The 23,818-nt window shown below is 44.2% G+C and overlaps 1 protein-coding gene across 1 annotated transcript; it reads right to left on the bottom strand.

The window, feature by feature from the left end:
- Positions 1 to 13,740: 13,740 nt before the first annotated feature.
- Positions 13,741 to 23,424, bottom strand: LOC126469612 (tol-Pal system protein TolA-like). Its single transcript, XM_050096735.1, has 5 exons — positions 23,399 to 23,424; positions 22,731 to 22,790; positions 22,515 to 22,564; positions 17,363 to 17,647; positions 13,741 to 14,278 (listed from the first exon to the last, which is right to left on the bottom strand). The coding sequence occupies exons 2-5, from the start codon at positions 22,765 to 22,767 to the stop codon at positions 13,799 to 13,801; spliced, it is 852 nt and encodes a 283-aa protein (XP_049952692.1). The 5' UTR covers positions 22,768 to 22,790; positions 23,399 to 23,424; the 3' UTR covers positions 13,741 to 13,798.
- Positions 23,425 to 23,818: the final 394 nt, after the last annotated feature.

Here is a 23,818-nt window from a genome sequence, read left to right as displayed (position 1 = left end):
AAGTTAAGTCCCATAGTGCTCAGAGCCATTTGAACCATTTTATTTAACACTGTGGAAGGCGACCGCCGTGTCAGTACCAGGCAGTTGGCCCGCCAGTACGGGATATACCAGACGACCGTGTGGAACATTCTCCGTGGCAGTTGTTACTACCCTAATCACTTATAGCGTGACCAGGGCTTACTAGCGACAGATTTTCCACATCAGTAGCAGTTTTGTTACTGGTGTCTGCACCAGGCAACCACGATTCCGGGATTTGTGTCATCCATCCGATTCACAGTTGAGACCACCTTTACGCGGAGTGGTATCTTCAACTTTCATAACAGTAATCTGTGGGGTAGTATGCAGAACCCCCATAGTATGGTGACAGCGAATCATCAGCATCTGTGAAGCCGGAATGTTTGGGCCGGGATAATTTGCGACAGTACTTGGGACCAGTCTCCCTTCAACGCCACCTAACAGGTCGGAACTATCGGCGTTTCTTGCATGTGACTTTGCCTACCCTGCTGGAAGAATTGCCATTGAAGATTAGTAGGATTATGTGGCTGCTACATGATGTTCTCCAGCCCATTTCACCGTTAACGTCCGGATGCATCTCAATCGGCTTACCTGGTCGATGGATCGGACGAGGGGTTCCAGTTGCATGGGTTCCTCGTTCACCGGATCTCAACCAGGGCGATTTCTGGTTATGGGACCATCTCAAAAGTGTTGTGTATGCAGAGCCCATTTCAGATGTGGAGACACTGGAGCAGCCTTTGACACTGTTCGGATGAAGACTGGCCCTAGTGAACGTGGGAGACAGAACTTGCTAAAGCGCGTACACGCATGCGTTGAGGCACATTGAAACTGTGGTGTCACCGCCAGACACCACACTTGCTAGGTGGTAGCCTTTAAATCGGCCGCGGTCCGTTAGTATACGTCGGACCCGCGTGTCGCCACTATCAGTGATTGCAGACCGAGCGCCGCCACACGGCAGGTCTAGTCTAGAGAGACTCCCTAGCACTCGCCCCAGTTGTACAGCCGACTTTGCTAGCGATGATTCACTATCTACATACGCTCTCATTTGCAGAGACGACAGTTTAGCATAGCCTTCAGCTACGCCATTTGCTACGACCTAGCAAGGCGCCATATTCAGTTACTATAATTACTTCAAGAATGTATTCTGAACAAATAATATTGTGAATCATGTACCGTCAAGAGCGACGTTCATCATTAATGGATTAAAGTTAAGTATCAAACTAATTTCGACAGCTTTCTGAATTCTCATTCCTTGTCATGTTCCAGTGTAGTTCTTCCCTCCACACGCTAGCCTGCGTGAACTAAAACGCGTGCATTTCGGCCTCCATTCGTAACACGGTGTTGGCTCTTCTGCTAACACAAAAGAAACCATTTTCAACACATACTGTAACTGTAGCTGCATGGTACCATAGAGTATAAATATCTATGCAGTGAGCATTCCGATGCGCGAGAACGAGAAATCTGTCCTCAACATCTCCTGCTGCTCAAGTCAACGGCGCGTGTTAATCCGTATAGCGCTAAGCGTATTTTGAGTGTTATTACTTCGCTAGAACAGATAGATCACCTTCAGAACTATCTTGAAACTTTTTATATGCGTTTTATAGACATCTTAACGATTTTATACCTGGAAATAGTTTTAAAGCTGTGAAGAGGAAGGGTATTGTGCTTTTTCGCCACAGTATCATAGCTCAATTCCACTTACGTTTTTTCGGGTGCGGGAAAAGAAGTGACAGCCAACAATACCTTTTTAGGTTTTCTGTTGCACTTATTCATCGTGTCGAGTCTCCGTTATAATTAATTATGTCAGAATGACACTGTATTGGACGCCGACGCATCGCAAAAATTTGCTCTACAATACAAGATATATTACTGAGTCTCGATATTTTTAAACATATAAAGTGCCTCGCATCAATATGATATTCACTGTTAGAGATTTGTTGTACATACCGATGAAAAGTAACTGTTCCTCCTTTGACGTACTTTACATCTGCAGCAACAACAATACTGCACCATGGCTGTTATTAGTACTAAAACGTGTAGAAACGTATGTAATAACAGGTGAATAAGTGTAAAATTAGTGAAATTAAAGTTTCACTGTTACCACAAATTGCAGAGAAACAGCGACGTCCCATTACCACGTAACTAGCCCGGTTTGATGTTAAGAAAATGCGCAGTAGGCTATGCTCACGCCATATATATATACACTCCTGGAAATTGAAATAAGAACACCGTGAATTCATTGTCCCAGGAAGGGGAAACTTTATTGACACATTCCTGGGGTCAGATACATCATATGATCACACTGACAGAACCACAGGCACATAGACACAGGCAACAGAGCATGCACAATGTCGGCACTAGTACAGTGTATATCTACCTTTCGCAGCAATGCAGGCTGCTATTCTCCCATGGAGACGATCGTAGAGATGCTGGATGTAGTCCTGTGGAACGGCTTGCCATGCCATTTCCACCTGGCGCCTCAGTTGGACCAGCGTTCGTGCTGGACGTGCAGACCGCGTGAGACGACGCTTCATCCAGTCCCAAACATGCTCAATGGGGGACAGATCCGGACATCTTGCTGGCCAGGGTAGTTGACTTACACCTTCTAGAGCACGTTGGGTGGCACGGGATACATGCGGACGTGCATTGTCCTGTTGGAACAGCAAGTTCCCTTGCCGGTATAGGAATGGTAGAACGATGGGTTCGATGACGGTTTGGATGTACCGTGCACAATTCAGTGTCCCCTCGACGATCACCAGTGGTGTACGGCCAGTGTAGGAGATCGCTCCCCACACCATGATGCCGGGTGTTGGCCCTGTGTGCCTCGGTCGTATGCAGTCCTGATTGTGGCGCTCACCTGCACGGCGCCAAACACGCATACGACCATCATTGGCACCAAGGAAGAAGCGACTCTCATCGCTGAAGACGACACGTCTCCATTCGTCCCTCCATTCACGCCTGTCGCGACACCACTGGAGGCGGGCTGCACGATGTTGGGGCGTGAGCGGAAGACGGCCTAACGGTGTGCGGGACCGTAGCCCAGCTTCATGGAGACGGTTGCGAATGGTCCTCGCCGATACCCCAGGAGCAACAGTGTCCCTAATTTGCTGGGAAGTGGCGGTGCGGTCCCCTACGGCACTGCGTAGGATCCTACGGTCTTGGCGTGCATCCGTGCGTCGCTGCGGTCCGGTCCCAGGTCGACGGGCACGTGCACCTTCCGCCGACCACTGGCGACAACATCGATGTACTGTGGAGACCTCACGCCCCACGTGTTGAGCAATTCGGCGGTACGTCCACCCGGCCTCCCGCATGCCCACTATACGCCCTCGCTCAAAGTCCGTCAACTGCACATACGGTTCACGTCCACGCTGTCGCGGCATGCTACCAGTGTTAAAGACTGCGATGGAGCTCCGTATGCCACGGCAAACTGGCTGACACTGACGGCGGCGGTGCACAAATGCTGCGCAGCTAGCGCCATTCGACGGCCAACACCGCGGTTCCTGGTGTGTCCGCTGTGCCGTGCGTGTGATCATTGCTTGTACAGCCCTCTCGCAGTGTCCGGAGCAAGTATGGTGGGTCTGACACACCGGTGTCAATTTGTTCTTTTTTCCATTTCCAGGAGTATATATATATATTGGAAGAATCCTAAGGAAATGCAATCCGAAAACAAAGGAAATAGGTTACAGTACACTTGTTCGTCCACTGCTTGAATACTGGTCACCGGTGTGGGATCCGTACCAGATAGGGTTGATAGAAGAGATAGAGAAGATCCAACGGAGAGCAGCGCGCTTCGTTACAGGATCATTTAGTAATCGCGAAAGCGTTACGGAGATGATAGATAAACTCCAGTGGTAGACTGTGAAAGAGAGACGCTCAGTAGCTCGGTACGGGCTTTTGTTGAAGTTTCAAGAACATACCTTCACTCTACGTATATCTCGCGAAGAGACCATGGGGATAAAATCAGAGAGATTAGAGTCCACACAGAGGCATACCAACAATCTTTCTTTCCACGAACAATACGAGACTGGAATAGGAGAGATAACCGATAGAGGTATTCAAGGTACCCTCCGCCACACACCGCCACGTGGGTTGCGGAGTATGGATTTAGATGTATATGTAGATACTCTATGCATGGTACAGTGCGTATTAGACCGCAATCTCTGTAACAATGTATGACTGAATGAATGGTCTCTAGCGCGAATCCATCCATTTCCCGACATAAGTTTATTAGACCTTTCTTGTTCCGTATCTTCTCATTGATCAATCCCTAGAGTTTTCACACAATGGAAAAAATACCCTGTATTTTGCGGAAAAGCATATTGGCTATAAAGTCATCAGACTCATCTTCCTGTGGTAGTTTGGGGCAAACCATTCGGCCGGTTTGCAGGGCCTCTGAGAGAATAAATGGCGTTGTCAATGCAGACTCTTATCATAATACGTTGCAGTCGATAATGAAGCCGGGCTTTGAGGTACTATACTCCGCAGTTACGCATCTTCAAGAAACGTCGTTAATTTCCGTATAATTGTCTCATATTGATATGATATGATATGATATGATTGATATAAGTATGAAGACCGGTTTGATTCAGCTCTCCAAGCTAGTCTATCCTGTGCAAACCTATTCCTTTCCACATAATTGTGCACCCTACATCCATTTGAAACTGCTTACTGTATTCATCCCTTGGACTCTGAAGCAAAGCAATGCTGTATCATGTGTGAGATACAGAAGCGAGCGAGAGTATCGGGCCTTACCCCAGTTCACTGCTAGTAGCGCTAAGTCATCATAACGCGTCTGCGCGTAGCGCGCAAGTATTGTATCACAATAAAGTATGAAATTAAAAATCAAAGTTGAGGTTGAAAACTTTGTTAAAATATAATTTAGTATAATAATGTTCCAGATATCAAGTTTTATGTACCTAGACTTAATAGTTTACGTAAAATTGCCGTTTTGAGAGAAAAATAAGTGGCGCTAAATAATGAAGCTAGAAAGCCAGAATTTGGTCAGAATGTGCCTTTAGAACTCAGAAATAAGTGGTGCAAGTTTCAACCCCATAGAACAAAAATTAACACCGAACCCTGCCAGCAGTTCTTATCAGCTGAAACTGGGACTCAGCAGACCAGGCCACAGTTTTCCAGTCGTCTAGGATCCAACCGATATGGTCACGAATTCGAGAAAGAAATGGTTCAAATGGCTCTGAGCACTATGGGACTTAACTTCTGAGGTCATCAGTCCCCTAGAACTTAGAACTACTTAAACCTAACTAACCTAAGGACATCACACACATCCATGCCCGAGGCAGGATTCGAACCTGCGACCGTAGCGGTCGCGAACTCGAGACAGGCGCTGCGATGTCACACTGTTATCAAAGGCAATCGCGTCGGTCGTCTGTTGCCATAGGCCATTGACGCCAAATGTCACCTCACTGTCCTAAGGGATACGTTCGTCGTACGTCCCACACTGATTTCTGTGGCTGTACCAAGCACTTTGCATGTCTGAAAGAACAGACACCATATATGTATAACTACGAAATACATTTAATACCGTGTCATTCAACAGTAGCGAAGTTTTCACGTGTTTAAAATTGAAATGGTATGATACAATGTTTTGTGGGGATCCGAACCCAGCACGTAATCAGAACCTCATCTAAGGACACTCAAAAGTCATACATAGAATTTTTTGACCAGCAGCAAAATTTTTGAATCTGAAATGACGATACAACTTCTTTTTTTCCGCCTTACAAGGATTCTAACCTGGAACATACCCCCGTTGTTTTCTGTACACAATGGCCGCGCGGGATTAGCCGAGAGCCGGCACGGTAGCTCAGCGTGTTCGGTCAGAGGATTAGCTGCCCTCTGTAATTAAAAAAAAACTAAGTTAATCGATCAACAACGAACTTTAACGGATGTCTTACGACGTCCGCCCCGAGCAGATGCAATGAACAACAGCGAACAAAATGAGATTAAAAAATAAAAATAAAAAAAGCGGTCTAAGGCGCTACAGTCATGGACTGTACGGCTGGTCCCGGCGGAGGTTCGAGTCCTCCCTCGAGCATGGGTGGGGGTGTTTTTCCTTAGGATAATTTAGGTTAATTAGTATGTAAGCTTAGGGACTGATAACTTAGCAGTTAGGTCCCATAAGATTTGACACACATTTAAACATTTTTCTGTACACAAACAAAAGTTATACATCGATTACTTCATCAATCTCGAGACGTGAATATACTGGTGCTTGAAGTGAAATGATCAATATTTTTATGCCGGAGCGGAATTAGAACGCGGATTGTACCTTTCTTGGACTACTACAGGCGATTTCAATCTTTTGGAAAACAACCATATGATGGAATTGTGTCGTTTCTAGAGGATCAAATCTTGCGAAAGGGGAGATCAAAATAGGAATCTCAGAGCAACAAAAACTTTGCAACGTCTCAAGCTGAAATAAAATAAGAAATAGGTGCCCTGTGACATTACATGATGATTGGTTCGTTAAATAAAATAAAAATGTTGAGTGTAAGAAAGTTTTTGGTGACAGAGTTCCTGTTTGCTGCAGCTTCTGCCTTTTCTGCCTTTCTCATGGCCCACCAAAACCGGTCTACCCCAGTCGCTAGCGAGGGACACCTTGTTCAATGTGGATCCGAATCACGGTGCAATCGGACGTTTTTCCATTGGCGTCACCATATGTGAAAGAGCCCTATTCTTGTCTGAAAGAACAGTTGAATGGCGTGGAACCGTGAAAAGAGGCTATAAGAAGGGCATAAACAAAAGTATAACAACGGTAATGGAATGTAGCCGAATTAAATCAGGTGACTTGCGGAATTGGATCAGGAAATGAGATACTAAAAGTAGTTGATGAGTTTTGCTCTTTGGTCGGCAAAACAACTGACGATGGGCGAAGTAGAGAGGAAATAAAATGCAAACCAGCAATAACAGGAAAAGCTTGTCTGAGAACGAGAAATTTGTTAATACTGAATATAAATTTAAGTGTTATGAAGTCTTTCCTGAAGGGACTTTTTTGTAGTGTCGTCTTACAAGGAAGTGAAACGCTGATAATAAGCAATTTAGGCAAGAAGATAGTAGAAGCTTCTGAAATGTGGTGAACAGAAATGTGAAAATTAGATGGATAAATCGATCAACGAATAAGGAGGTACTGAATCGAACTGAGGAATAAATATATTTATGGCTCATCATGCCTAAAACAAAGGAGCCGTTAATTGGACACATCGTGAGGCATCAAGGAATCTCCAGTTTGGCAATAGAAGGAAGAGAGTGTATGTGTGTGTGTGGTAACTGTAGCAAAATTGGGTGTAATGTTTCGTACAGCAGACGGAAGATACAAGGAATGGAACATGTTTCAGTGCAAGCGTAACTAGAAACAAAAATATTGGCAGTGTTTAAACAGAATATGTATATTTTAAGGTGTTTAATAAATCGAGTATTAACACACGTAGCTTAATGAGTTATTTTTAACCAGTTTTGATCAACTTCGGCTTTACTTCGAATAGTCTGTTTGTTATGAAACTGCTCCTGTGAGGAGGATATGCTATTTGTCACTGATAACGAGCGTCTTGATTCATTCGAGTGTTCTTACATAAACTACAGTGTAATTTAAACGTATGTGTAAAGTATGTATGTAGCTTGGTGTTCTTCTCATAACACGATTACAATGTATGTGTTCAACTCAACTAGTACGTAAATATTTGCTCAACTGCAGTACTTCTTTCAACCACCTCGTAAAGATTACGTCATTTCGCTTCAGAAGATCATAGTAGTACCATACACAAAGTTCCTGCGGCCTCCACCTTACCTCACAAGACGTCAGGATTCAGTAAAAGTTGCGCCCTTGCCAGTCTAGTAATGCATGTCGGTGGGCAACAGGGACATTATTGTCTCAGCAGCGCTTTACCAGTTCTTGTGGACGGTGTTTTTTTGTTCGTTCCCATCGCCGTTGTTATAAAAACGGCACTGATCGCTTCTCCCAGTTTCTATAATAACGTAATATTTCAAACCAATGCAAATTTTACGAATAAAAATTACTTCTTCTTTTGCCAGTGTCTTCGTCCCGCATTTTGCGCAGGGTCGGCATGGTTTAGGTCGGATTTGGCGTAGTAAATTTTAAGGGACGGCTGGATGCCCTTCCTGTCGCCACCCCATACCCCCTGGGACGGAATGAGTGCACCCCAGCTGTCTGCGTCTAGTGTAAACCATGAAATAGTGCGAACGTTTGTCAAATGTCTGCAAGGTGTGTAACTGAGGCGGGACGTGGAGACCAGCCTAGTATTCAGTTAGTGGGATGTGGAAAAACGCCTAAAAATCGCATCCAGGCTGGCCGGCACACCGGCCTTCGTCGTTAATCCACCGGCCGTATTCGATCCAGGGCTGGCACTCCTAGCCGAGTCCAGGAAGCAGCGCTTTAGCGCTCTCGGCTAACCTGTCAGTTCACAAATAAAAATTACTCCTTTTTTTAAAAAATACTTATTTAAAAACGAAAAACACATTTTTGTAATGAATGCTAAGCGACATTTAAAGTGCTGTAAAGAACAATACCACTGGATAGTAGGTGACTGGAAACGAGTGATTTGGAATTATAAATCACGCTATATCCTGTGGCAATAGCCCGCATCTCGTGGTCGTGCGGTAGCGTTGTCGCTTCCCACGCCCGGGTTCCCGGGTTCGATTCCCGGCGGGGTCAGGGATTTTCTCTGCCTCGTGATGGCTGGGTGTTGTGTGCTGTCCTTAGGTTAGTTAGGTTTAAGTAGTTCTAAGTTCTAGAGGACTGATGACCATAGATGTTAAGTCCCATAGTGCTCAGAGCCATTTGAACCTGTGGCAATATCATGTAAGGGTTTTGGTTTGGTGAATACGTGGAGAAGGTTACCTGTCGTCATGTGTAATGCCAATAATGAAGTACAGTGGTGGTGGTGTTAGGATAAGGGGATGTTTCTCGTGGTTAGGATACGGTCGCATTGTTGTGCTAAAGAAGACGCTAAATGCGGAAGTATATGAACAGATTTTACAACCTTGTGTACTACATACAGAAGTGGAGCAGTTCAGAGACGTCGACTGTATAAGCATGACGTTGCACCGTGTCATAAAGTAGCATCTATGGTGCAATAGTTCGTGGACAATTACGTTCCTGAAGTAGAGTCCCGACCGGAACCCAATGGAATACCTTTCGGATGTATTAGAACTTCGACTTCGCTCCAAACTGCAGAATCCAACATACCAATCTTCTCTTGTTTCAGCACTTGTGGAGGAATGGACTGCCATTCTTGAACGGATGTTCAGAGACCTCACTGAAAAAAAAAACGGCTCTGAGCACTATGGGACTCAACTGCTGTGGTCATAAGTCCCCTAGAACTTAGAACTACTTAAACCTAACTAACCTAAGGACAGCACACAACACCCAGCCATCACGGGGCAGAGAAAATACCTGACCCGCCGGGAATCGAACCCGGGAACCCGGGCGTGGGATGCGAGAACGCTACCACACGACCACGAGATGCGGGCTAGACCTCACTGAAAGTATCGTTCAAGCCTCCATAAAGGCGAAATGTGGGCATAGCCTATATTAACGTTCACTAATAGGTGCACCCAAATATGGAATGTAGACCATCAACATCTTTAGACAGTTACTGTATCATGTTCTGCACACCATAAGAAAGCCCTCCTCTTCGACAGGTATAAAGGGAGGTGGAAACCGTTCTTCAGCACTCATGCCATGCAATCAAAAACCAACACTCAGCCGGCCGGAGTGGCCGAGCGGTTCTAGGCGCTTCAGTCTGGAACCGCGCGACCACTACGGTCGCAGGTTCGAATCCTGCCTCGGGCATGGATGTGTGTGATGCCCTGAGGCTAGTTAGGTTTAAGTAGTTCTAAGTTCTAGGGGACTGATGACCACCGATGTTAAGTCCCATAGTGCTCAGAGCCATTTGAACCATTTTTTTGAACCAACACTCACCTGCAGTTTTATAGCTCCTTCCTCACCATCGTTGTTGCTAATGCAGTCATGCTGGAGCCTATTAATTACCTTACCTATCGTGCTACAACTTTCTCAGTATCGTTCTTCATCTTTCCTCTGAATCATTGCCTCTAAATTTATATAATTGCTATTGGCGAACTAAGATGCATTGAAGACAGAGACAGTGGACATTGTAGATTTAGTGGCTTCACTGCAAGTGCCGGTAGCTACGCCACATGATCGACAACTGGCTTGCAGAATTTCAAAGATGACAGTACAGCTGGCTGCAGATCATACTGAAGTCACTTTCTTCAGGCAGCCACCTCAAGCAAAAAATGGTTCAAATGGCTCTGAGCACTATGGGACTCAACATTTGAGGTCATCAGTCCCCTAGAACTTAGAACTACTTAAACCTAACTATCCTAAGGACATCATATACATCCATGCCCGAGGCAGGATTCGAACCTGCGACCGTAGCTGTCGCGCGGTTCCGGACTGAAGCGCCTAGAACCACATGGCCACACCGGCCGGCCCACCTCAAGCACATCATCACTATCTTCTCAAAGCCACTGCTGCTGGACTCTTGAGTACAATATTGCCGAGCTGCACTGGACTCTCTTGCATTTGTCGCCTTGCTGTCATAGGAAATGGCTCTGAGCACTATGGGACTTAACATCTATGCTCATCAGTCCCCTAGAACTTAGAACTACTTAAACCTAACTAACCTAAGGACAGTACACAACACCCAGCCATCACGAGGCAGAGAAAATCCCTGACCCCCCCGGGAATCGAACCCGGGAACCCGGGCGTGGGAAGCGAGAACGCTACCGCACGACCACGAGATGCGGGCCTGTCATAGGACTTCGATTCTGTCAACATTGCTAGAGTGCTGGCGATAGATGTAGAAACATTTCCTTGGGACAGTGGCTCTACCGCAACCTATCATGTGGAACCATCTGTATCGGCTCACATTATTATCGAGCATCGCTTAGTACATCCTGTTACAGCTGCATAGATGCTGTTTTCTGGAACTTCAAGAGTCAGCTCCATGTACTCTGTTTACTTTCTTGTGAACTTCAGTTTTTCCCAGTGCAAGAATCTGGCAGTTAGAGATTCATTAATATTTGGTGACCAGTAAATACTGTAGCTGTAAAAGTGTTTATTTATAACTGTACATTACAGAAACTTGTTTTTCAGACTTCGTCTGGTTATTTAATGTTTTCGCTTTCTCAGTACTTTAATTACCAACAAAATGAAGCACATTGTCTTATTAACTAGTTCACTGTCTTATTTCAGACCGTATTACTAGAGCATGCCTGTGGCATTTTGAAGTTTTATGAACTGTGTCAGATATCCTCATACTCCACATTTAGTGTGAAATCAAGTGTGAAGTCAGGTTATTACAATTCTTTCTATGAGAAGTTATTTTCTTTTTGATTTTGTTGAATCGAGTCTGATACGGCGCGCGACGCTATCCTGTGATCTTGTTTAGAGCGCGCGCTATAATCGATTATAGTTCGCTGTTCTGGTGCGGGTGGCGCTCCGGTGGTGATTTGCTATTACGTCGCTGGCGTGTGTTTGCGGTGGACGGCGGAAAGAGAGAGGGTGGTCGGTTTCCGGGTATTGCACGGAACGTGAAGTTCACTCTGCCTGACCTACTGGTGACTAGCACTAAGGTTGTAGTGCCTCGCAATATGAGCAGAGTGGTCTGGGGCGGAGGAGAGTCGCCGCTGTGCTGGCCATGCGGTGGTGATTAATTGGAGTCGGCGAACTTGTTCTGCCTGCCTGCCTGATGTGGAGGTCCGGTGGGGTCCTGTAATACTCTGGCCCGGAGACAACTAGTTGCTGAATTTTGGAGTCGTCTGCCAGGTTACGGCGTGGGCTCGGTTGGCTAGTCAGATTTTCCGCTGGAAGCTCCAGCAGCGGTTTCTGAACTTCATTCTGATGTGGGACGGCGATGTTGGAAGTTTTTGCTGTATGTGTGTGTGGCACGTTACGATATTTGTTGGTACTAATTTATTTGCTCAACTGGAGTATCTTTTGGTTATCCCGCTGAGTGGGTCGTTGCCCGCCCAGTCTGCTCAGCGTTACCTTTGGTGGTGCCTGTTTGTTCCTTTTTGAAGGAATTCACGGAGGTGGTTCCTGTTACCTGCTCGGAGTTGCGTTCATGTATGGTATATTTGGCATTTGAAGTGTTAGGTAAAGTCTGTCTAAGAAAGGCGGTTTGGACAGTATATGCATAGTGAATTACTGCTGCTTGGTATATGTGGTCTTCTGGGATCTGAACAACACGATCTCGTCAATTTGGTTTGTGTAACAGCATTTAGTAGTATGTTCTGTATTTTTATCTCACTGTATTATCATTAACTTGCTGGAACAGTCGCGTTTGGTGTCGTTAAGGCACTTCTAAGACTGTGGTTTGACTATTCATGTGCGCTTGGCTTTTATTGTTTTGTTTCAAGAAGCGAGAATTGTTTATTAAGATTTGTGTGTGTTGGCTTCCGGCACTTGTTAAGAGCGCCCGAGTTAACGACGCCGTGGTCATCATGTGCTGTCGGAATGTTATATTTTTATTTGATTTTTGAATTTTATCTTGTGCTGATATTATCTGTCGTGTGTTACAGAACATAACCAGGGTGTATAAGTGATGGGCAGTTGTGGGAGGCATGTCGGCGAACTCTCAGCGGTTTATTTCGGGGACCGTTTCTAGTGGGAAGGTTCCGAAGTGTTGAGAGCTCGCTCATCTGTGATTGCGTTGGGAGTTGCCCTTGCCCTTTGGTTGTATCAAATTATTTATTGGTTGCGTGTTGCGCTTCTCTGATTTTATGGTGCCAAGTGCCATTATTTTTCTCAAAGTTTTTTTTATATAAATGATTTTAAATTTTAATGCCAAGTTAACTTATTATTGGATCTTGGTCTGTGGAGTAAAATCTTTTAAAGCACCATTGTAATTTGTTCTTGCAGAAGAAATTTCTCTTATTTTATGGTGCCAAGTTGCCATTATTATTATTTTTTTAGGTTATTACTGCTCTTAATGTTTTCCGATTTTATGGTGCCAAGTGTCATTATCATTCTTAAAGGTTTTTGTAAATGATCTTAAGTTGTAAATTATTCTCGATCTTAAGTTGTATTGCCAAGTTAACTTATTATTGGATTTTGTCTCTTGGGTAAACTCTAAAAGCACTATTGTAAAAGGTTCTTTGATTTTATGGTGGCAAGCTGCCGTTATTGTTTTTAAAGCTGATTCTTTTAACCATTTGTTAAGTTCTGTAAGTTATATGAATTTGCTGTTAGTTAAAAGAGTTTAGTATTGGCAATTTAATAAATTGCGTACAGAGTCTGCTGTTTGGATATTATTGGGTGGAAATCCTTGGATAGTTGTCCTATAAGAACACACATTCCAGAGTCGATACTGCAAAATGTAATGTAGCCACATTATTGATGCTGTTCCTGTGTTCTTGTCGTAAATACACAGGCAGTATGCAATGATCACATTTTCTGAAGAGAACTTGATACTAAGGTAACTTCCATTATTTGTAGAGCCGGAGTACTAAGAAACTTACGAGTTTGAGATATGTTTTTAATACACGTGACATATGTGCCAAATACGAGCCCATTTGCAGTTGTAGAGTCGGTCAAAGTGGATTGGATATTCTGTCAAGATCTCCTGGAAGCTCTCCTGGACTTAAATTGATTCTAAGTACTGAAAGAGAAATGCCAGTTTAAGTACTTTGTATCTTATTTATTTACGAAAGTAAAAATACAGAAGAAACACTGTGTATATTGAGAGTTAAGGACAGCACTTTTAGTACTGATTAGATGGGATGGTTAATAGTGGAAGCCGCTCTTGAAGCCTTCATCGAAGCCGAAACCGGCACCGTGGCCGCTGTCGTGGGCAGCGTGTCCGCCTCCGTGCCCGTATCCATGATATCCGTGGCGGTGCGCGTTGCTCTGCGCGGTCTGCGCCGCTGCGGCCGCGCGCACGGCGGCGCGCTGCGTGGCAGCCAGGTCTGCGCGCGCGTCGTCCAGCTGGGCCTGTGCCTGCGAGAGGCGCGTGCGCGCAGCTGCCACCATGCCGCTCTGCGACGCCAGCTCGGCCTGCGCCTCCTGAGCGGCGCGCGCCGCCTGGTCTGCCGACAGCTGCGCCGCGTTCACAGCTGCGGTCGCTGCGCGCACCTCCTGCTGCGCCTGTGCCGACGCCTGCTGAGCCGTCGTCGCCGCGCGCTGTGCCTGAGCCAGCTGCTGCAGCTCAGACTCCAGCTGCGCGTGCGCATCCCGTGCTGCGCGCTCCAGGTTCGAGACGATTGCCTGCCAGAAGATATGCATTTCAAATTTCGTACACGGTGAATAATTACAACTGTGCAAAATATATCCCCTAAAAATATTCCACAGGATCATTTTCTGTGTGAAAAAATATCTAAAGGCCAGCCTGATTTTCCTAGAATACAGGTGGCAGGGGTAAAATACAGGAAGCGAAATGATATTTACAATTTATACAGAAACCAGATGGCAGTTATAAGAGTCGAGGGACATCAAAGGGAAGCAGTGGTTGGGAAGGGAGTGAGACAGGGTTGTAGCCTCTCCCCTATGTTATTCAATCTGTATATTGAGCAAGCAGCAAAGGAAACAAAAGGAAAGCTCAGAGTAGGTATTAAAATCCATGGAGAAGAAATAAAAACTTAGCAAAGGGCTTGGAAGAGCAGTTGAATGGAATGGACAGTGTCTTGAAAGGAGGATATAAGATGAACATCAACAAAAGCAAAACGAGGATAATGGAATGTAGTCGAATTAAGTCGGGTGATGCTGAGGGAATTAGATTAGGAAATGAGACACTTAAAGTAGTAAAGGAGTTTTGCTATTTGGGGAGCAAAATAACTGATGATGGTCGAAGTAGAGAGGATATAAAATGTAGACTGACAATGGCAAGGAAAACGTTTCTGAAGAAGAGAAATTTGTTAACATCGAGTATAGATTTAGTGTCAGGAAGTTGTTTCTGAAAGTGTTTGTATGGAGTGTAGCCGTGTATGGAAGTGAAACATGGACAATAAATAGTTTGGACAAGAAGAGAATAGAAGCTTTCGAAATGTGGTGCTACAGACGAATGCAGAAGATTAGATGGGTAGATCACATAACTATTGATGAGGTATTGAATAGAATTGTCAAGAAGAGGAGTTTGTGGCACAACTTGACTAGTAGAAGGGATCGGTTGGTAGGACATGTTCAGAGGCATCAAGGGATCACCAATTTAGTATTGGAGGGCAGTGTGGAGGGTAAAAATCGTGGAGGAAGACCAAGAGATTAATACAATAAGCAGATTCAGAAGGATGTAGGTTGCTGTAGGTATGAGGACATGAAGAACCTCGCACAGGATAGAGTAGCATGGAGAGCTGCATCACACCAGTCTCAGGACTGAAGACCACAACAACAACAGGTAAGTACAGTTAAGGTCAATACGAATGCTCACAGGTCGGTCTGGCCCACTGAATAGCCTAACAGAGATGCTTTGAAACCTTAAGTGTTACATGATTGAAGATAGACACAGATTATCCACCCTTAAATGTAGAATGTAAAAATATACAACCCCTTGCATACGACTCCTGTAGGGATCGCAAACATGAGATTAGGTTAATTGCGGTGCATACATAGACTTTTAAGCAATCATTGTTTATGTATCCTATACATGAATGGAACAGGAAGAAGCCTTAATGAGTGGTACAACAGGATGCACTCTGAGACATGCACGTCACAGTGGTGTACAGAGTTTATATGTAGATGCAGATTTCCTGCCTCTGTAGACTAAGTTTTCATATGTACTTCATAAACCTCTATGTAATGCACAGCAGAATGTATTTTGTACCGGTATTAGTTACTTCCTGTTTTATCCATTTGCATATGCTGCAAGGAAGGAACGACTCTTGACATCTGTCACTTATGTTTTTTCTCATGATTCCGACTCAAGATATATAACACAGGCAGTATAACTGGTAAGAAATCTACACCGAACGTCGGTCCTCTAACTGTATCAGGCATTTTCTGTGAAAGGTCAACTGCCTTCTGATGATACTGAAGAAATTCCATGAAAATCTATTTTCTGTTTTTTTCAGGTATTCTCTCCATGTATCTAAATAATCCACTTGTTTTCCATCGTATTAATTTAATATGCTCATTTCATTTAGTGTCACTTCATTATGAATGACTGTAAAATTTGTTCATCATTTTGTAATACAATACTATTGGATTCTCCTGTTTCTAAACATCATCATTCCTAGTCAAAGTCATTAATGTTTGTGAGTTTTGTTGCTGTCAACACACACGGAATTCTTTCAAATCCTTAGAGTGCAAAAAACCAGGTGAGGAGAAGTGGTAATGTACAAGTATTCGATCAGCAGAGTATACATCAATGTCTCAGACCAAATATCGAACCTCCCCACATCAGTGCTTGCTGAAGCCCCAAGCAACACAAGCTGCAACTTAGGGTATCAAGCTTAGAAGAGCGCCAAAGGTGCCACAATTTTAGGTGTTCTGTACAGGACTCATCACAACTAGTAGCGGCCATTGAGTGAGAGCACATTTTACTACTGACAATAACCGGAGCATGGTATGGTGATAGTAAATGCAATGATCCCAATTTTCTTAAATACGCATAGCATAAACTGAGAAATAAAATATGTCATGTATACTTAATGGTTTCCTACTGACAAAATATTTCGAAATAAATAAATAAACCCATGTATTGTGTAGACATTTTAACATGGTGGTTTTCGAAGATGGTGTCTTGAAATATTGTTGTGTAAGGTGCCAGTAGAGGTCACACTCATACTACCTCATTGATGACACTGCCTAAATCAACAAGCAATTGAATGACTGTCATCACTGAATGCTTTGTGTACTTTGCTTTTCTTAGAGTTGTCCCCTTTTCTCATTTCAAAATGAGTGAACAGGCTAATCCCGGTCCTTCATGGACTTCGGTACTGACTTTCACGACAACAGAACAGACTGGTGACTGATTTTATCCTGTATGAGTCCTGTTTTTGCGTTAGCAATAATCACAGATGTAGGCTGCCAGCCATGTGAGACAGAGTTGGGGCTCATTTCCCCACACCTTTCCTCTCCAAGTGATGACTTAAGTTCTTGTTTATTTATGTTTGTGATCCACTGCCACCTAAAGTGCCTGCACTATACACATTCACCTCGAAATACATATAACCATGATGTGACGAATGACCAGACTTGTATGAGAGTTTCAATGCTTAGCTTATTTCACAATTATCAATTAATGAGTGAGATATTAACAGCAGTACACACTGTGATATCCTACAGCTAGTTCTTAGTTCTCATTTACTTTCCTTTTGGGCACTACGCTTTTCTCCTGCAGCTGCCAGAGCAACCCACCTGCTTTCCGGCGAGCGCAGCCTGCGCCGTGGCTGCTGCGGCGGCGGCGTTCTGAGCCAGGCTCTCCTTGGCCTGGAAGGCAGCCTGTCCACCCGCCACGTGCTGGCCGGCCACTGCCCTGTGCGCAGCATCCACGGCACCCTGTGCGATGCTCACCAGGCCTGCACCCACGCTGTGTCCGTGTCCGTGTCCGTGCCCGTGGCCAGATCCGTAGCCGTGCCCGTAGCTGTGGCTGCCATAGCTGCGGGACTCTGCGCCCTCAGCGTCCATGTCGTCCTTTCTCACCTGGCGACATACCTCCTGGCTTCAAAAACTCACCTACTTCCTTTTAGATTACATAAATACGCTTCTTGATTTAAAAATAGACAACAAATACACTCTTATCCATATACTGAGACAGCATTGAGAAGCAAGAACATTATGAGTTGCCATGATAATCTCTTCATATTCTGAGCTCAGATGTTATGAGGTGTCCCGATCTGAATTATCTCCTCCACACTTGTGCTCTTGCCTAATGAAGATTCTTTTTAATCCACAGCTTTCAATAAACACATATCGCTTATCTCCAATCTGACAATGTCAAACAGCAAGAAAAGTTTTATCATATAACAATAACATCGATAAGTCACAGAATCAGTTGACGTACACAAATATCTAGGTGTAACAATTTGCTGGGATATGAAATGGAATTATCACATAGATTCAGACTGAAGTTTATAGGCAGGATAGTGAGAAAATGCGGTCAATGTACAAAGAAAACTGCTTACAAATCACTTGTGCATCCCATCATATGATACTGCTCAAGTGTGTGGCTCTCATACGAAACCAGACTAATAGCGGATATTGAACATATATGAAGAAAAGTGGCACGAATGTTCACAAGTATGTTTGATTCAGAGGAGAGCGCAACGGAAATGTCGAAAAACCTAGATTGACAGATGTTTGAAGATAGACTCCAGTTATCTTCCGAAAGACTACTTATAAAATTTCAAGAACCCATGTTAAGTGAAAATCAAGATATATTCGGCCCCTTCCCCCCCCCCCCCCCCTCCCTCCATTGTATTGCTCGTGTATGGACCAAGTAGACAGAATTAGACTGATTATCGCAACCACAGGCGCATAGGCATTAAAACAGTCATTATTCCGTCCTCCATAAGCGATTGGAATCAAAAGAAACCCTTCGTGTGGTACCATGCTAAGAACTGTCTGTCATGCACTTGACAGTGGTTTGCGTGGTGTGAACGTAGAGCGGATATGGTTCAGTAATATATTCCTGCCCGAGAGAAGTCTACTACTATCAAACTTAGGCCTTAATTTGCGGAAGACATTTCTGACAAAGTGTGTCTGGAGCACAGCTTGGTACATTACTGGGGAATTGACTATGGGAAAACCGGAGCAGAAGAAAATCGAAGCATTTGAGACGTGGTGCTATAGATAAATGTTGAAAATTAGGTAGACTGATAAGGTACAGATGAGGAGATTCTCTGCAGAATCGGTGAAGAAAGGAATATATGAAAAACACTGACAAGAAGAGGGGACAGGATGCTACGACATCTGTTAAGACACCAGGGATAACTTCCATGGCAATAGAGGGAACTGTGGGGGTAAAAACTGTAGAGGAAGATAGAGATTGGAATACATCCTGCAAATAATTTAGGAGGTAGGCTGCGAGGAGGTTTGTCGCCGACTAATATGTCCAGTCTGCCAGTGGCAGTTATACGTTATTATTTGGTAAACAAAACTAGAATTTACAGAATATAGAACCAGTTTTCTGAGTAGATTTAAGGTGTTCTAGCAGACAGAACTCACTATGTCGTTCTTAATGCAACCAAATCGTCATATGTAAAAGCAACTTCGAGAGTATTTCTTGACAGTGTTATACCGCTATTACTGTTCACGAAATACAGTATATAAACGATCTGGTGAATAACTTCGTAGACTTCCTGAAGCCATTCGCGGATGATGCTCATGTATATTGGGAAGCTGCAACGCCAGAAAACTGCAACGAAATGCAGCGAGATTCTGCAGGATCGACGCTTCGTGTAGGGACTGGCAGCTCAATGTAAGTAAGGAGAACGTACTGCTCATAGGCAGAAAGATCGATTACTATTCGATTACACTGATGAGATGATGATGAGGTTCCATACTCCGAGGAGCGTAGGGGACGATGTGGGAGACCCGCAGCGCTGTACTACATCTACATCTACATCTACATGATTACTCTGCAATTCACATTTAAGTGCTTGGCAGAGGGCTCATCGAACCACAATCACACCATCTCTCTACCATTCCACTCCCGAACAGCGCCCGGGAAGAACGAACACCTAAACCTTTCTGTTCGAGATCTGATTTCTCTTCTTTTATTTTGATGATCATTCCTACCTATGTAGGTTGGGCTCAACAAAATATTTTCGCATTCGGAAGAGAAAGTTGGTGACTGAAATTTCGTAAATAGATCTCGCGGTGACGAAAAACGTCTTTGCTTTAATGACTTCCATCCCACTCTCGTATCATATCTGCCACACTCTCTCCCCTATTACGAGATAATACAAAACGAGCTGCCCTTTTTTGCACCCTTTCGATGCCCTCCGTCAATCACACCTGGTAAGGATCCCACACCGCGCAGCAATATTCTAACAGAGGACGAACGAGTGTAGTGTAAACTGTCTCTTTAGTGGACATGGTGCATCTTCTAAGTGTCCTGCCAATGAAACGCAACCTTTGCCTCGCCTTCCCCACAATATTATCTACGTGGTCTTTCCAACTGAAGTTGTTCGTAATTTTTACACCCATGTACTTAGTTGAATTGACAGCCTTGAGAATTGTACTATTTATCGAGTAATCGAATTCCAACGGATTTCTTTTGGAACTCATGTGGATCACCTCACACTTTTCGTTATTTAGCCTCAACTGCCACCTGCCACACCATACAGCAATCTTTTCTAAATCGTTTTGCAACTGATACTGGTCTTCGGATGACCTTACTAGACGGTAAATTACAGCATCATCTGCGAACAACCTAAGAGGACTGCTCAGATTGTCACCCAGGTCATTCATATAGATCAGGAACAGCTGAGGTCCCAGGACGCTTCCCTGGGGAACACCTGATATCACTAGGCAAGGTCCTAGTGGAGGTGGTTTGCTATTGCTTTCCTCCGACCGTCATGGGTATGAATAATGATGATGATTATGAAAACGACACAATAACACCCAGTCACCTCGAGGCAGGAAAAATCCCTGACACCGCCGGGAACCGAACACAGGACCCCGTGCGCGGGAAGCGAGAACGCTACCGCAAGACCACGAGCTACGGATCTTTATTGGGGATAAATCACTGAAAACAGCAGCAACAGTGAAGTGCCTGGGAGTAACCATATGATCTAAGGTGGAACAAACGCGGAAAAGTAGTTGTGAAGAAGTCCGACGCCAGACAATATGAGGCCACCGGACCAAATATTTCTCATCTAAAAAGATAGCACTGGTCGCTTTGGAGCGCAGAAGATGGTGTACAGCTAGAACCATATGGTCACATTACTCACCACCGCTGTCGTGTTGCTTCTACACCCTCATGGTGAGCATTCTGTGAAGACGCCTATCTTGCGAGACCACGCCTCTGTTCACAGGGTCACACACATATGTCTCTGGTTTGACGAATATTCGTGTAGCCTATCGCCCCCTCGACTGACCCGCTAACTCACTCGAGCTTAAGCCCACTGAAAATGTCTGGGACTAATTCGATCTGAGGGTGAAACATAGCAGCCATATACAAAGTGATAATTCTAAAGGATCAAATCATCAAAGAATGGCATAGGCGAACAAATGTTTGGGTTCTCTTCCTCGCCGAATTGTTGCCCTTATCGAGGTTAGAGGTAGCGTTGCACGATATTAGCATCATTTCTCCTGACGGGGACGAATTTTTCGTCCACTGTGCTAATGAGGCACATCTCGCGAAGTGATCAGGATGCGAAAATCTGGGAACTTAGAGACCATGCGGTGGATTACCAACTGTCGTTCTTTCTGCACACCATTGACGAATGGAACAGAAAAGTGGCACATTTTGCAAGGTTGCTTGCATGGTGTAGATGTAGAAGCAGTTTCCAGTTCGAGAAAGATTGTTGACTAAACACTTTGGTTAAAGATTAATTAATGAATGCCTTATTTTGAAAATGATTGTTTGCTCTCTTCATGAGATTCGGATATTCTTAGACAGGCATAGCGTGTCTTGTTCTAAAATCTCGGTTATGGAGAGATCAGGTACACAAGTACCAGTTTCGTATTGTTATCGGTTTGAATCCTGAGATGGCTCTGAACGTAAGCTTAACTAGCCCCGTAAACATCTACGTCACGATTCTAATATTATCACCACCTAAAATATTGCCCCTGTCATTGTTATGTGATGTCGTAGAATGTCTTCTTTCATGATTTAAGATTAGATTACGGCATCTACATCTACATTTATACTCCGCAAGCCGTCCAACGGTGTGTGGCGGAGGGCACTTTACGTGCCACTTCATTACCTCCCTTTCCTGTTCCAGTCGCGTATGGTTCGCGGGAAGAACGGACTGCCGGAAAGCCTCAGTGCGCGCTCGAATCTCTCTAATTTCACATTCGTGATCCCCTCGGGAGGTATAAGTAGGGGGAAGCAATATATTCGATACCTCATCCAGAAACGCACCCTCTCGAAACCTGGACAGCAAGCTACACCGCGATGCAGAGCGCCTCTCTTGCTGAGTGTGCCACTTGAGTTTGCTAAACATCTCCGTAACGCTATCACGCTTACCAAATAACCCTATGACGAAACGCGCCGCTCTTCTTTGGATCTTCTCTATCTCCTCTGTCAACCCGACCTGGTACAGATCCCACACTGATGAGCAATACTCTAGGTCGAACGAGTGTTTTGTAAGCATCTGGTCGTTTCAAAACCTATATGATTTGCAACCAAATGCTACAAAACATTCTGTTTGACACTTCAAGTGAAACTTGAGGAAGTTTAACATACCTTAGAACAGAATTACACAGAACACATTGGGGTGTGGGATTGCTGCGTCTCAGACACTTCTGCACAGCGTACACAGGGAAAGCTTTCGACGTAAACAAGTACATATTCGTTTCCCACTTATGACAAACAGAAGAATTTTGGAAAACTACTTACCGTTGGCTCAAATGCTCCCACATCGTCCACTGGTCTAGACAAGACGACACCTGCAAAGCAATCGGAATTCGTAACTATATAGCTTAGAGCGGAATGATGATAACTCTTTTCAAATATTAAGTGTTTGTTTGTTAGAAACAGAAGTAGCAAATGAGATGAAAACTATATTGGTCAAAAGAAAAAAAAAAAAAACAGTCGTCTCGTAGAGGTACTTACTGACAAGGGCCAGAAGAAGTACTATCCTGGCGGCCATTTTGCTTCGGCGTGAACTGCAATCTGGAAACAGCAAAAGACAGCAATTGTCATCCTAAGAGCAAAATTAAGAGGTTGTTAAATATTTTATCGGTACGTTAATATAAGAACTGGTTATGCTGGAAATAATTTGACGTTCATAGCGATTTTATAAAATATCACATATTCTTCTTGAACTATCTACTTTAAAGTTGCTTCGACTGAGGTCTTAAACTTATATCCTCAATCAGACAAACGGATAGTTCAAAGAAGATATAAATTGCTCCAAAACTATTTTTATAAAATGAATTGATTCAAGAGATGCTCGTGTACGGCATGGTTATATGAAATAAAAACATTATAGAGGCTACGTAAATGAGTTACTTGTGAACGTCTACAGCTCCCTTCGCTCAGAGAACAGTCGTCAACATCTTCAATATCGATATTTGCTAATTCAGTTACACTAACAGCGCTGACGTAATACTCTGATAATACTATAATACATTATATTAGTCAGTTTTACTTGGCGAGATAGGCTAGCAATAATTGAAAACGTAGGTAAGCGAGGATCTACTGAAACATAGAAATAGCATTTCGTCACAGAAATGTCGGTGCAGAGGGATGAAGGCGTGCTGCAGTGCTGAGGATCTTACCAAGAGCGGCTTCCTTTGCCCGGAGAGCTACGGCGAGTGACGTTCCAGCCAGCTCCCCGAGCTTTTATAGCTGCCTGCGAGCGCAAAAAGCGAACACACGCCGATCTGCCACCGCGTACCTCTGCAAAAGCGCCTCAAAGACAACGGTCGATTTTCTCGCCGTACACAAAAACAGTTTCATTGTTCTCATCTCCGGCGTTCTACTTTTACGAGTCGCTACACGATCCACAGGATCCGTTACTATACCAGATCGAACGATTCGTAGTGACTAGTTGCATTTCGTAAGTACTTTTTGTACTCTTCATTATTTTTGTATACTAATATGCTTATCACCTTTGCTTTATATGTTTTGTTACGTTTTTCTTTAAGGTTCCTAGAAAATTCAGCTAATCGTTGTTATTATTTGACGTTATTACCTAT

The sequence above is a fragment of the Schistocerca serialis genome, chromosome 3 (genome assembly GCF_023864345.2).
Source record: "Schistocerca serialis cubense isolate TAMUIC-IGC-003099 chromosome 3, iqSchSeri2.2, whole genome shotgun sequence".
Lineage (NCBI taxonomy): Eukaryota > Metazoa > Arthropoda > Insecta > Orthoptera > Acrididae > Schistocerca > Schistocerca serialis.
The sequence above is the reverse complement of the archived record's forward strand: the minus strand, read 5'-3'. Positions and strand labels throughout refer to the sequence as shown.

What these genes read in the sequence shown, in the direction of transcription:
- LOC126469612 (XM_050096735.1), bottom strand. Translation starts at nt 22,767, where the DNA reads ATGGCCGCCAGGATAGTACTTCTTCTGGCCCTTGTCA. An exon ending in TGGGAGCATTTGAGCCAACG is followed by an intron (nt 17,648 to 22,514) that starts GTAAGTAGTTTT and finishes GTATGTCGCCAG; the next exon opens with GTGAGAAAGGACGACATGGA. An exon ending in CTGCGCTCGCCGGAAAGCAG is followed by an intron (nt 14,279 to 17,362) that starts GTGGGTTGCTCT and finishes ATCTTCTGGCAG; the next exon opens with GCAATCGTCTCGAACCTGGA.